Below are 13,734 nucleotides of genomic sequence, written 5' to 3' on the forward strand. Positions count from 1 at the left end.
GTTTTGATCTTCTTTATCACCAAAATAAGATTCCATGGTCTGACTTTTTTTTGTGCTATGTGCTCATGTTCCCAACTAATTATTTGACTTTCAAACTCTTTGTTAAGGTAGGGGTCTGCTTCTGGTGTGGAGAATACACTGTCCCAAGCTTCGGGGGTGTTATGCAGCTGTTTTCAAAGATACTTCTAGGGACCTGTAAATTTTCGGTTCTTACAATGTGCTATGATCAAGGGTGAGGTGTTTACTCCTTTCCTGGCCTGTGCTTGTGGTCTGTGAGTGACCACAAGCACTCTTTTCTGCCTTGGAACTTTGAGGAGGATTCACTCTGCACTTCGACTACCAGCTCCACCATGAGCGCTCCTCCTTGCCCAGGACCACCACCCAGAACTGTGACCCTGATCCAGGCACAGGCAAAGCAAGAGAATCCTGCCTCAGCACCAGCAAAGAGATCCCTGCAATCTCCCTTTGATCAGCCACTTGATCAGTCTGTGGGCTGAGAGTTCCAGAAGCAGCAGTTGCCCTAGGGCTGTGCCAGGACTGGGGCTGGGACGGAGCCCCCAAATAGACCTTTCCTACTGACCTTCTAAGTTGTCTTTGGTGTTTGTGGGTTGAGAAGTCTGGAAACCCCCACAGCTGAGGCCTGCTCCAGGTTTGCTGAGGCCTGGTCTTTGCCTGTGTACCCATATTGAATTGTGCTCCTCTCCCAGACCGGTGCAATAGACCTTTCCAATCAACGATCCAGGTTGTCTTGGGCTAGAAGTTTGTTTCACTCTGTCTTTTTGTGGGTTCTACTGCTCTAGAATTTGTTTAGAGCCATTTTTTACAGGTATTTGGAGGAGTCTGGGGGAGAGCTCAAGCAAGTCACTGCTTTTACTCCACCGTCTTGGCTCTGCCCCTCCTATAACTCTTGAAAAACTCTTGAAAGGCCTCTCAGCTGATAAATATATTAGTAGTAATAAGTTAAGTTACTGATTAGAATTTTCTTAGATTCTCAACAGTCAACTTCTCCAAAATGCTGGAACCATAGTCCAAAAAAATCAGTTCCCTTCAAATTGTAGTTAACTTAGTTCTGCTCAGAATAACATTTTACTCAGTTCTTAGAAATGTCAATTAACTGGTTTTCTCTAGAGAATAAGATTTAACTCAGTTAAGTTTTCATCAGGAATGAAAGATGGTTAAACTAATTAAATTCAGTTCCCCTCATGAAGGCTTTGCAGAATAACTTCTCCACTAAATGCTAGTTATAGTCTCTCAAAGAAGATAGCTCACCTAGACTGTAACAGACTGAGCAAAAGCAGCAGTTAACTGTCAGTCTGTTCAGGAAGGACAGTTATGTTCATACTTTGTGTCTCAGAAGTACCCTAAAGATGATAATTAGTTTCAAGTCCCTCCTAGACTTGTTCTCCAAGAGCCATTAACTCTTAGTTGCTGACAAATTCTTTCTGCAGTGACAATGATGCTTCTCTATTCCCAAGATTCTCTTAACCTTTCTCTTAAAGGTACAGTATAGTAACAGACTCCAAAGTCTGTGAGGGGGTACTTTTGGGAAGTCAATGTTTTTGTATTGATCTATTTTCATTTTTTGTTTGTTTGTTTAGGCAATGGGGGTTAAGTGACTTGTCTAAGGTCACACAGCTAGCTAGTGTCTGAGGGCGAATTTGAACTTAGGTCCTCCTGACTCCAGGGAAGGTACTCTATCCACTGCGCCACCTAGCTGCCCCAGATTTTCTTTTAAAAAAAATAAAATAAAAAAATGTTTTTATTGATATTGTCTGTTTCTCACCTTATCATAGTTATCTCTAGTAGCCTTCTGCCTCCACCACCCAGAAAGACATCTCATATAACAAATAGTATTTTTTTAAAAAAGGAAAAAGAAATCAGTGCAGCTGCCCAAAACATTGAAAAATTCAAAAACACATGTACAATGTATAACACTTGTAGAGCTCCCACCTCTATGAAAGGGTGGGTTGGAGGGTATCTCTTCATTCAAGTAATGCTTGATTTTATAGTTTTGTTACATTAACTTTTGATTTTTCGGAGTGTGGTTGTTCTTCCATTTACATTATTGTAGTTACTGTGTATATTGTTTTCTGGGCTCTGCATCAGTTCATGTAGATCTTTCCATACTTGTTTGTATTCATCACATACATAATTTCTTACACCACATTAATACGTATCATCCATGCACCATGATTTATTTACTCATTCTTTGATCAGTGGGCATCTATTTTGTTTTCTAATTCTTTGCTATCACAAAAAGTGCTACTACAAATATTTTGGTGTATTTGGGGACTTTTTTCTTATCTATAGCTTCCTTGAGGTGTAAACCTAATAATGGAGTCCCTAGTTCAAAAAGTGTGGATATTTTATTTGCATAATTCCAAATTGTTTTCCAGAGTGGTTGCACCATCTCACATTTCATCAATAATGTATTAAATGTATTAGTGTACCTATCATTCCACAACCCCTCTAACACTGAGTATTGCCATTTCTTGGTAATCTTTGCCAATTTGTAAGGTGTGAGGTGAAACCTCAAGTTTGTTTTGATTTGCATTTCTCTTATTATTAGTGATTTCACACATTCTTTCATGTGGTTTTCAATACTTTGTAATTCTTCTTTTGTGAACCATCTGCTACACCAAATGGCTGAGTCTGCTCTTATTTGAGTGTCTGAGCCTGCTTATTATAATTTTTTCTTTTCCTCTTTGCTGTCAATCTGTCAGCTGCCAAATCTTGTTGCTATCTGTGTGTCTGCCTTTTAATGTTTAACTTTTCTAATTTGATGCTGTTTATTGCAGGCTGAGAGACCAGAAGATAAATTGGTTATAATTACATTAATTTTTTTTTAAAAAAGAGTAAATAGGCAATGAAGATATAAATAATTCATCCATGAGAAAAATGCGTGAGTTTTAAGAGTGTAGACTTTTTGACATCTATTTTGACTATTCAAAGGACTTTTTTTGGTTTATGTTTTAGTTAAGGAGCATGTTCTAGATAGCTGTTGTTGTTAAAATGTAGGGAAGTGACACATAGCTGTATTGTCACAGCATATCTAATATTGTGCTTTCTGTACTATGTACACTATATGAATATTGTTCACCTTATATGCCTATATTCTGGTTTGTTTTTCTCCTACATGTGACCTACGCAAAGTCATCATTAAGAAAGTCTTCCCACAGGAAGTGGCCACAGAGTATATCTTTCTCTCTGAATTGCTTCCTTACCCATGGATCCTTTACATCACTATCATATGAAGAAGTATAAGCCCTGGAATTGATTTAATATTGTAAAATGGAAGGAGGGCACAGTCAATAAGGGCACAGTCATTGGAGCATGCATAGTGCTCTGTGTCTCTTGCATATTCATATAGAAGCCTGGTGAACCTGCTTTCTAACTTGTATGATGGGGAAGAACACATTGGATGGCAGGCTCATGAATGATAACATTAAAAAAAAAACCACCTAGGAGTAGTCCTTGGGGTTACCGCTGTAACCTTGAGAGTGATATGTAGTCAAGCCCTGAGGACCCAGCCTACCAGTACTAGAGAGGTTTGGGAGAATGGTCACCATGCTTATATGCCTTTCCATTCATTATATAGCCTAATTCTTATGAATTCTAATAATATGGCATTAGAATTAAAGGAAAATAGTAAATAGCAAATTCATTTGGTAGGAGTAGTCTTGCAGAAGATGATAAACGCAATACCTTAGAATACATGTATCCAATCTAATTTTGAAAATGAGATTTTGGAAAAGAAAATCATTCATTTGCAAATCAAAGTCCAAGTTAAGTCATGTGTAGTAGATCCATCAAGGGGTCCCAAGTTCTTCTACTGTCAGATATATGTGTAGCATGTGTAAGGCAGTATCAGGTAAGGATCTTGTACTGATTAAAATATCTGATACAACATATACTAAAAAAATTCCTCAAGCTAGGAGTGGCAAAAGTCAATAAAATTGCCAGTCTAAGGGGGTGTGTGTGTGTGTGTGTATGTGCGCACGCATGCGCGTGTGTGAGAGTGTGAGTGTGTGTGTGAACAATCATTAATAATTAAAAAGTTCATTTAGGAACTAAGCAGAGCAAGAATTGTATGTAAATAAGTAATTGGGAAGACAACCAAGATTTTCACTTTCAGGATCTTTCTTATTGCCATATCAGCCCTGCTGTTATTCTTTTAATAAAATATTAGATTCTATAACTATTACAGTTATGTAGGATTACCAAATTATTATTTGCTGATGTTGTTTACTGATTTTCTAATAAATGTTTTGCTAGTTGTAACTGACAGTTATAGTCTACACAAGTGGTGTCAATCTTGAATAGAAATGGATCCCTGAGGGCCACATATTGACTTAGAAAATCACAAATTAATATTATCTATGTTATATTTTATTTTTATTTTGTTAACCATTTTCCAATTAAATTTTAATATGGTTCAATGCTTTGGCCATGAGTTTGACAACTTTGGTCTACATTATGTCACTGAGCTTGCTGGTGTTAGCAAGCATTCCATACTGTTCTATTGTTCTTCTATCAAGCTCAAACACTCAAAGGGATCTATGATTGTTTTGATTTGGATGTACCCTCCAATAGGCATATCACATCCTGTACAACTGTTATTCATGTTTTCCTGAAAGTTTGCCCCACAGGCCCGCCCAATGTGATAGAGGCTCTTCTTGCTTCCTTCCTAGGACTGTGAACATTCTAGTGGTGTATTTGGATTGTCTACCTGTCATCCCTTACCACATATAAGCCCATCTTCTTGTCCTATCATATATTGTCCTTTTTTATATAATTAACTCTTAGTTTTTCTTTGGAATTCCTTTTTTATGCACATATACTCACAGAGTTATGTCATACTCACTTTGTACCTCTCTAATTTTCTTCTTTGTGATATTTATTTATAATTCTTTGGAGAATGTTATGTTTCATGTTTTACAGCTATAAAGAAACATCTATAGAGTACTGGAATAAAAAAGGAGGGGGGAGCTTTTTGCTTGTGTATATAGAAGCTAGAGATTATTAAGGAAGTTTCATTATTTCTCAAAGGCAATTTATCTTACTATCCTCCTGATTAGTTTTGGGTATAACTCATCTATTGTTTGTCCCAGATATACATACTTATTTACTAGTGAGGATTGGCCTTTTGCTAGGCTCTAGAGCAGCTAGGTGGCATAGTGGATAGAGTGCTGGGCCTGGAGTCAGGAAGACTCATTTTCCTGAGTTAAAATCTGTGTGTGACCCAGGGCAAATCACTTAACCCTGTTTGCCTCAGTTTTCTCATCAGTAAGACGAGCTAGAGAAGGAAATGGCTAACTACTTTAAGTATCTTTGCCCAGAAAATCCCAAATAGGGTCATGAAGAGTTGGACATGACTAAAAAATAACTGAACAACAGCAAACTGACAGAAGTGACTCATGTTTTATTGATCATCCATGTACTAGGAAATTCCTGTCCTGTGGAGAAAATTTTGATACTCTACTCAATTTAATCAGTATTTACTCAGTTCATGGTGATTTGATGGGTATTAGTGACTGTATAGGTGAATTAAACAGAATAGAATTAAGGTTAAGTTAGTTATGTAATGTTAATGCTGTTAAGATAAGAGTTATATATGTTAAGACCAAATAACTTCTTAGGTCTTAGTGATACTGATATTATGTATTAGTGATATAATTGTAGGTTATAGGAACATATGACTGTTATATAGTATTACATCACATTAATCCTGGAGCTTGTTATTGCAGCATCAACACCCCTCATCCCTATGAATTTCTGTCATTGTTCCATTGTGATCTTTACTTTCTCCCACCACTTCCTTATTTCCTAGGATACTGCTGACCAAAACAATCAGATGTTTGATTTCCTATCAAAACTCTACTTAGGTGGCAGGTAGAATACCTTTACTGAGACAAACCTGCAGTTATTAACTTAAAAGCCTGCTGGCAAAGTGGTTATGATTGAGGGACATGTCCCTCAATCAGTCATAGAGTTTTCCTCTTTTCTGGTGTTAACCAATCATGAAATTGCACTCAACTAGCTTGCACCCAAGGGGAGGGGCCTTTGATTGGGAGAAAGATCTTGGACCCAGTTAATTAGGGACCCCTGAATTCCCTAATAAATTGATTAATCATACTTGGAACTCTCAGTAACTTTTATTACAGAATGGAATTTTCTGGCCCACAGTACCAAATAGTTGATTTAAGCTAGCTTCATTTAGACAAGGTCTCTAAGGTTCTCCTGGTCATAATCAGTTTATCAAACATTCCTAATCACAGTGTTTAGGGAGAAGTTACAGTACAGCAGCTTGCTGATTGACTGTCCCTAAGGTCCCTCTTCCCACTCAGTACTGTGAATCTGCCCAGCAAGAGCAATCAGATATAAAGGCAAGAGACCCAGAATTCAGGCTCCAGACTGTGCTATGGATCCCGTTGAATGCTGGAGCCAGTGGGCTTTCCTGTGAGACTAAATCCCTGGGGAGCTACATGCTTGCATGTCTGTGAATAATAAACTGCCTTACTTGTGATCCTTGAGGGCTGTGTTCCTTCTTGGTACCTAACCCCAAATCTCCTCACATGAACAATCTCTATAGGTGGGCAACAGACATTTTTATATGCTCAGTCTTCCCTGTGTCAGGGCAAATTCTTTTGGGTCATGAGTCACTTCCAGTAGGCTCTACAATGTTCCAAGGCTTGATCCAACCAACACAATGTCATCCATAAATGGAAGTAACTGGAGGATCTTATCATTCAAATAGCTCTTTGAGTTATTCTGTATTGGATCTCCTCTACAACAATAGCAAAAACTTCTGGCAAGCATACATTTCTCTATGCTTGACCTCACATTTATGATCTCAGAGTCACTGAATAAGGTTTATTTCAAGGAATTTTGAATGAATGGGAATCACTTTGTTGAAAGATTGCCTTTAAGATGGTATTATGCTTTATCAAATCAAATTTTTTTCCATAAGAAACAAGCAATAAATACAGTGAAAAATATATTTTATACATCTCAGTAAACTTTGATAGCAAAGACAGTCTACTACAGAATATGAATTGTGAAAGACTACCTGTTAATATCTGTAACTTCTGGGCATTTCTTATAGATGGGAAAGTAGGCATATAAAATTTTATTGATTACCATTTTAAAAGTGACTATAAGATCTGAAATATTTCCCTCTTTCCCTCACTACTTAAGTCTCTCTCTCTCTCTCTCTCTCTCTCTCTCTCTCTCTCTCTCTCTCTCTCTCTCTCTCTCTCTCTCTCTCTCTCTGCAAGGCAGAGTTAAATGACTTGCCCAGGTTCACACAGCAAGTAAGTCTCAGGGGCCATATTTGAACTCAAGTCCTTCTGATTCTAGGCCTGGTGTTCTATCCACTATGCCATGTAGCTGCCCCATTGTCTTTCTCTCTTCCAGATATCTTTGTGAATTCATCCCCTAATGTCCAAAGAATTTTGACAACTCCAGCGTAGTATATTCTACTAGGGATTGCAATTATTTGTCCCTTTTTGTTAATGTGGAAACTTTCTTCATTAGTAGATTGCTGCCTATTTATAACTTAGTAGATAAATCTTCAAGGAAGGGTAAGTGTACGGTAGCATTTTTTTGAGCTCAGGTTTTCCTGACCAAGTCGACCACTCTATCTCTATGCTAGGTTTCCTCTTTGCATGGTAATGCAGATTTGGTAATGTAGAAACTACACCATTAACAACTGCCAAGAAACATAGTCATAATGACATTTTACCTCCCACCCAAATAAAAATGTTTTAATCTCAGAAGTTCTTATAAGATAATGTCATCTTTTTGCCCCACATGTGATACTTTGGGCACTGCAGTATGATTACAGTTTACTCACTTGCGTGCTGCTTTTCTTGACCTTGACAGTAACAGGCATGCCACTGTATAATTATGTCACAAGGGAATATAATCCATAGGTGACCACCAGATGGCAATCTCCTTAAGCTACCTCCCCAGTAGCCACCTCATTTCTTCTTGTGCCTGAGATAATTTACAAAAAGGACCCAGAATCTTTTATTCTTTGTCCAGTGGCAGCATGCCGTCTCCTTCCTTTCTCCTTCTCCACTCCCTGTGATCCCTCTAAACACAGTAACTTGGAAGTCCGATTCTCAAACACACACACGCACTCTCTCTGTCTCTCTCTCTCTCTGTCTCTCTCTCTCTGTCTCTCTCTCTCTCTCTCTCTCTCTCTGTCTCTCTCTCTCTCTCTCTCTCTCTCTCTGTCTCTCTCTCTCTCTGTCTCTCTCTCTCTCTCTCTCAGTCACAGAGTAACCTGTAAGTCTTTTAGTCAGCAAACTAGGCTGTCACAGCAGCTGCAGACCAATGCAATCACTCACATGGCAAATAGGGGAAGTTTGAGTCTTAAGGACTGTGGAAGGAAAAAGGAAGGCAGCCAATCTTATATGCAAGCATTCCAATCTCAGGTCTCCATTTTCCTTTGTACCTTCAGGCCATTACAAGAATGCTTTGAGCAGTACAATTTCCTAGTGTCTTAAAAATTCCATCTTTTTAAATTACTGGGACCCTTAGGTCTTCACAGAAATGAATGATGCTGCAGAAACACCTTTCTATAATACCAAATATTACATTTTCTTGTTTTGTTTTTTTTTGGCTAGGCAATGGGGTTAAGTGACTTGCCCAGCGTCACACAGCTAAATATTAAGTTTTCTTATGTAAAATATATGTCCAAATTTCTAGGAACTTGCTTTCTTGGAAAAGTTAATATGTGTACACTCAGTGATTATTTGGATTCCACAATTCAACCCCTTCTACTTATGACTTTGTTTATACATTGTATCTATTTATTTGTATACATTTTATTTTGCCTCTGAAGGCTAAGACTCTTGTTTGTCTTTCTATTACTAGTACAGTACCTTGCTTGTAGCAGATACTTAATAAATGTTTGTAGAACTGAATGTAAAGTAGTCAAGAATATGAATTTTAAGGCTTAAAAAATTCTTGAAACTTATGTGGGGAAGATCTAGAATGGTTTGTGTGAACTGAAGACTAATACCAATTCTCTTTGAAAAGTATAAGATAATAATTTCCATAGACCAAAGTATGGCAGTTTCTATAGCATAGATTGTGTTTATCAATTGCTTACTTCTCTTTTAGCTTTTTTGAGCTAATCACACAGATTTCTTCAGTGAGAATTGCCAAATTGCTGTTTTGTCTTTCCCATCAGCCCCACTCAAAATTACTGACTTCTATTTCAGTTCAAGGATATGAGATGGCAGCATAGCCAGTCACACTTGGAATAATGGATTGTAAAGTTGGAAATGAATTTAGAGATGATGTAGTCTAATCCTGTCATTTTATATTATATTTTATATTTGGGGAAACTAAAGTCCAGAGAGGTGGAATGATCCAAATGATTTGGGAACCTACCTTACAGTTAATCATCTGGGATACCCTCTGTTGCAGAGACTGCCCAGATTTGGGCCTCACAAGGATATAAATAACTTTCAAGTCTGGGCTGGTACGAAGTAGTTTTTCCACCAGCACTTTGCCCATGAAGCCTGTGGCTCCAGTGATGAGTATCGACTTGCCGCCATAGAAAGCTGCAATTACAGACATGGTGATCTCTTTCTTCTTTCTGGCTTCCTGATTGAGGTACCTGAAAATACAAACAAAGGTCCAAAGATGACACTCTGGGAATTTCCAGAATATGAGATTCCTGAAAAAGTTTCTGACAGAGCAGAGAAATTCAGAAAATGTTTCTTTGCCTATCACAAGCTTTAAAAACCAGATGCCAGTTCTGAGATTTAATGTGATATTTAGGTTTTTGACCTAACATGATAAAGGTATCCAGGAACACATGAGAGACATCAAAAGGGTCAAATCATTTACTTAGCTTGCTCATTTTATTTTCAAATTCATGAGGCAAGTAAAATTTTTTTTTACACAGATTGCAAACAATATTTTCCCCCCTTCATATAAGAAAATCTACTCTTGCTTTAATATATATTGAGCAATGATCATAGGATCATGGAATTATCACACTAAAAGGGACCTAGAAGTACTTTAGTCTAATCTAATCCCTTCATTTTATAGATTCCAGTAAATAAATTTACAGTTATTTAGTAAGGGCCAACGATGTGGGCACTGTGGATACCAAGATGAAGTCTTGGTAGTCCCCACCCTTAGGAGTTTGTAATTTAGTTGGGTCAGTGGGGAGGATAAAGCATATATTTTAAAAAAGCAAACCAGATAAAATGTTCCAAGAAAATTGAGGAGAGAGAAGTCACTTTTGGCTGGAAAGAATAAGAGATGGTTTCATTGGAGGAGATAGCGTGGGCTTTGGCTTAAGGAAAGAAGGATTTCAATAGGGATGTAGAACAGGGATATAGAAAAAATGCAATTTTAGCATTAGAGACAGGTTGCATGACTGTTCAGAGATGGGAAGAGTAGAGGCCAAGATCAGAAATAGTAGCCTGTTTCGGCTGCAACATAGAGTTTGTGAAAAGGGGATAATGTGAAATAAGGGCAGAAAAGTTGGAATTGGATTGTTTGAAATAGATGCTAAGCTAAAAAATTTATATTTTATCCTTTATGGAACCATGAAAGATTTTTGAACAAGGGAGAGCTGTGGTCAAATCAAACATTAGAAAGATTGATTTGGTAGCTATGTAATTAATTTGGCACTGAGGAAACTGAGACCCAAACATACCAGGCCCAGTTTTACAGCGTGAAACTACAGTTTAGAGTGAAAAATGTGAAAAGCATCAGAATACCTTTGAGATCCTCCAATTAAGCCTAGCTAATCTTTATTTGAAGAAGGAGGGCTTGAATCCACTAAAGAGATCTAAACTTGTGTGCTTTCAGTTTTCTTTTTGGATAAGACCCAATTTACCCCCAAAATAAAACAAAATCCAAGGGAGAGCATACTTCTGCTTTAAAAAGAAAACAAAGCAGTGTCAAATGGCATCTAGATAACATAATGGCTAGTGTGCTGGACTAAGAATTACGGAAGACCCAAGTTAAAATTTTGTCTCAGATACTAGCTATGTGACACTGGACAAGTCACTTAATGGTAAGGTAAAGTCAGCTTCAGTTTCCTCACCTCTAAAATGGCATATAATTTAATAGCACTTAAGGAGGAGCAACTTCCTTACGGGCTGCTGAAAGGGAGAATTGTTGACAGTGGATCTTTAAAAGGGAAATGAATCACCATCAGTTGTTTCTGCTCTGCCCAACTATAGACCATGGCCTGGTACTGATGTCTATCCTTGGAGGGTGGGCAGAGAAGGCAACCCCATTTTCCTTCTCACCAGCCAAAATAGCTATTCTCACAACACTAGTGTAAGCTGAGTTTGGACATTCCTTTTTTTGTATACGAAATAAATATTCGTCTTGTACCTGATTTCCATTGTACACTGAGTACCCTTCTACTATCCCCTTTTGGAGAGGCCCTAAATGTGAGCCCAAACCTAAATTTTAAGTAATTTTCTCCAGGGATTCCAGGGTGGAAATATAACAAGCCAAAGAGTGTCAGAAAGGGAGTCTGACCCTTCTGTTTGATGGTCAGCCTTCCCCAGGACTAAGCTTGATCTAGACCACATCCAGAAGTTCAGAGATGAGAAGGGTCCTTAGTGGAGAGGAGAGGGAGGGAGAGGGGGAGGGAGGAAGGGGGAGAGGGAGAGACGGGGAGAGAGAGAGAGAGAGAGAGAGAGAGAGAGGAGAGAGAGAGAGAGAGGAGAGAGAGAGAGAGAGAGAGAGAGAGAGAGAGAGAGAGAGAGAGAGAGAGAGATCTGCTGGGCTAGCTAGTAGGTATAATTGTTATGATTCTCATAGATGTAAATGTAGAATGCTAAGGTATAATTTCACAAGCCTAATTACTTATTCTAAAAAACTGCAAACCCATTCTATTAATGAAAACTTTCAAGATGTAAATATTTACTAACCTTATTTTTATTCACTGTTTTAGTCTTCTCTTCTCCCTCTATACTCTATACATCAGTTCCCACAGATTCAATTATCTCTATGCTGATGATTCTCAAATATACTTATCCAGCCCTAACCTCACTCTCGACCTCTAGTTTCACATTCTGAACTACCATTGGACATCTTGAACATACAGAACTGATGTTCTGTAGACCTATCTTAAACTCAACATGGCAAAAATCAAAATCTTCTGAACTTCTCTATTACTGTCAAGGGTATCCCCATCTTCCAAGTCACCCAGGCTCTCAACTTTAGTGTCATCCTTAACTTCTGGATCACTTTACCTCCCATATTCAATTTGTTGCTAAGTTCTATCAGTTTTACTGTGTAAATGCTCTCATATATGTCCCCTTCTCTCCTCTGACAATGCCACCACCATCAAAGTACAGGCTCTCATTACCTCATGCCTGGACTATTCCAATAGTTTTCTGATTGGTCTCCCAGCCTCAAATCTCTCCCTACTCCAATCTGTCCTCCACCTAGATGTCAAAATGATCTTCCCAAAGTATAGATCTATCCTTGTCACTGTCGACCTGAAAGTTTGGTTAAAGAAGGCAAACAAGTTAGGTGATACATGATTATATAGTTTATTCCCTTTTAGCTAGCAAATCATGTCAACATGGAAGCCAGAATGTGATTCTGACTCCAAGATTAAGCAAAATGAGGGAGGTTTTATACAGTTTAGAGTGATCAGACTTAGGATGTCTGTGTTACAAAAAATACAGCTTCCATATGTTTTTTTTAACATATAGCATGGGAAAGGAATTTTTTTTTTTTGGCAATTGGGGTTAAGTGACTTGCCCAGGGTTACACAGCTAGTAAGTGTCAAGTGTTTTTGGTCTGAGGCCAGATTTGAACTCAGGTACTCCTGATTTCAGGGCCTGTGCTCTATTCACTGCCACCTAGCTGCCCCAGGAATTTTCTTAATTGAATAGGTTGTAAATACAATAAAATAGGAGAATATAAAAGTGTCAATTGAAATTATAGACCAAGGTAAGAAGAGTCCCATTATTCAAGAGAGTGTCTGGTCCCAGACATCCTGGTCTTAGTGATAACGAACAGGAAGAATGCTGGTCAGTTCCATCTGGTCCTGGAATTTGCTGACACAGGAAGGGGTGTTTTTGGTTCACTCAGAGAGAAAAAGATTAATTCAGGGTTTTGGCCCTTATTGGGGCTCAATTGATCTTAAATGATTATCATCACCCTCTAATAAACTAGTGGTTCTTTATCACCTCTGGTATCAAATACAAAATTTTATGTTTGTTTTTGAAATTCCTTTATAACCTGTCCCTTCTTCTATCATTCCAAACTTCTTCTACCTTATTCACCCCTATAATCTGCAATCCAGTGACACTGAGTTCCACTGTTTCTCAAACAATACAGCTCATCTCCCAGCTCCATGCTTTTTCACTGTCTTTCACCCTTCCTATAATTCTCTCCCTCCTCATTTCTGCTTCCTGGATTCTCTGGCTTCCTCCAGGTCCTAGCTAAAATCTTACTTTCTAAATGCTCTAAATCACTATTGATTAGAGAAATGTAAATCAAAACAACTCTGATTTACCACATCACACCTATCAGATTGGATAACATGACAAAACAGGATAATGATAAATGTTGGAGAAGATGGGGGAAAACTGGAACACTAATGCATTGCTGGTGGAGTTGTGAACTGATCCAATCATTCTGGAAAGCAATTTGGAACTGCCCAAAGGGCTATAAAACTGTGCCCTTTGACCTAGCAATACCACTTCTAGGTCTATATCCCAAAGAGAT

At 38.1% G+C, this 13,734-nt stretch overlaps 1 protein-coding gene across 1 annotated transcript in view; it reads right to left on the minus strand.

Annotated features, from left to right (window-relative positions):
• The window catches only part of FAR2 (fatty acyl-CoA reductase 2), a 172,563-nt gene that overhangs the window by 72,046 nt on the left and 86,783 nt on the right, over positions 1 to 13,734 (minus strand). Inside the window, exon 2 of the mRNA XM_020975819.2 lies at positions 9,406 to 9,634. Coding sequence (XP_020831478.1) covers positions 9,406 to 9,594 — 189 coding nt within the window. The 5' untranslated portion in view covers positions 9,595 to 9,634. The remainder of the gene's footprint in view (positions 1 to 9,405; positions 9,635 to 13,734) is intronic.

This window comes from Phascolarctos cinereus, unplaced genomic scaffold (genome assembly GCF_003287225.1).
Source record: "Phascolarctos cinereus isolate Bilbo 61053 unplaced genomic scaffold, phaCin_HiC Scaffold_1;HRSCAF=81, whole genome shotgun sequence".
NCBI lineage: Eukaryota > Metazoa > Chordata > Mammalia > Diprotodontia > Phascolarctidae > Phascolarctos > Phascolarctos cinereus.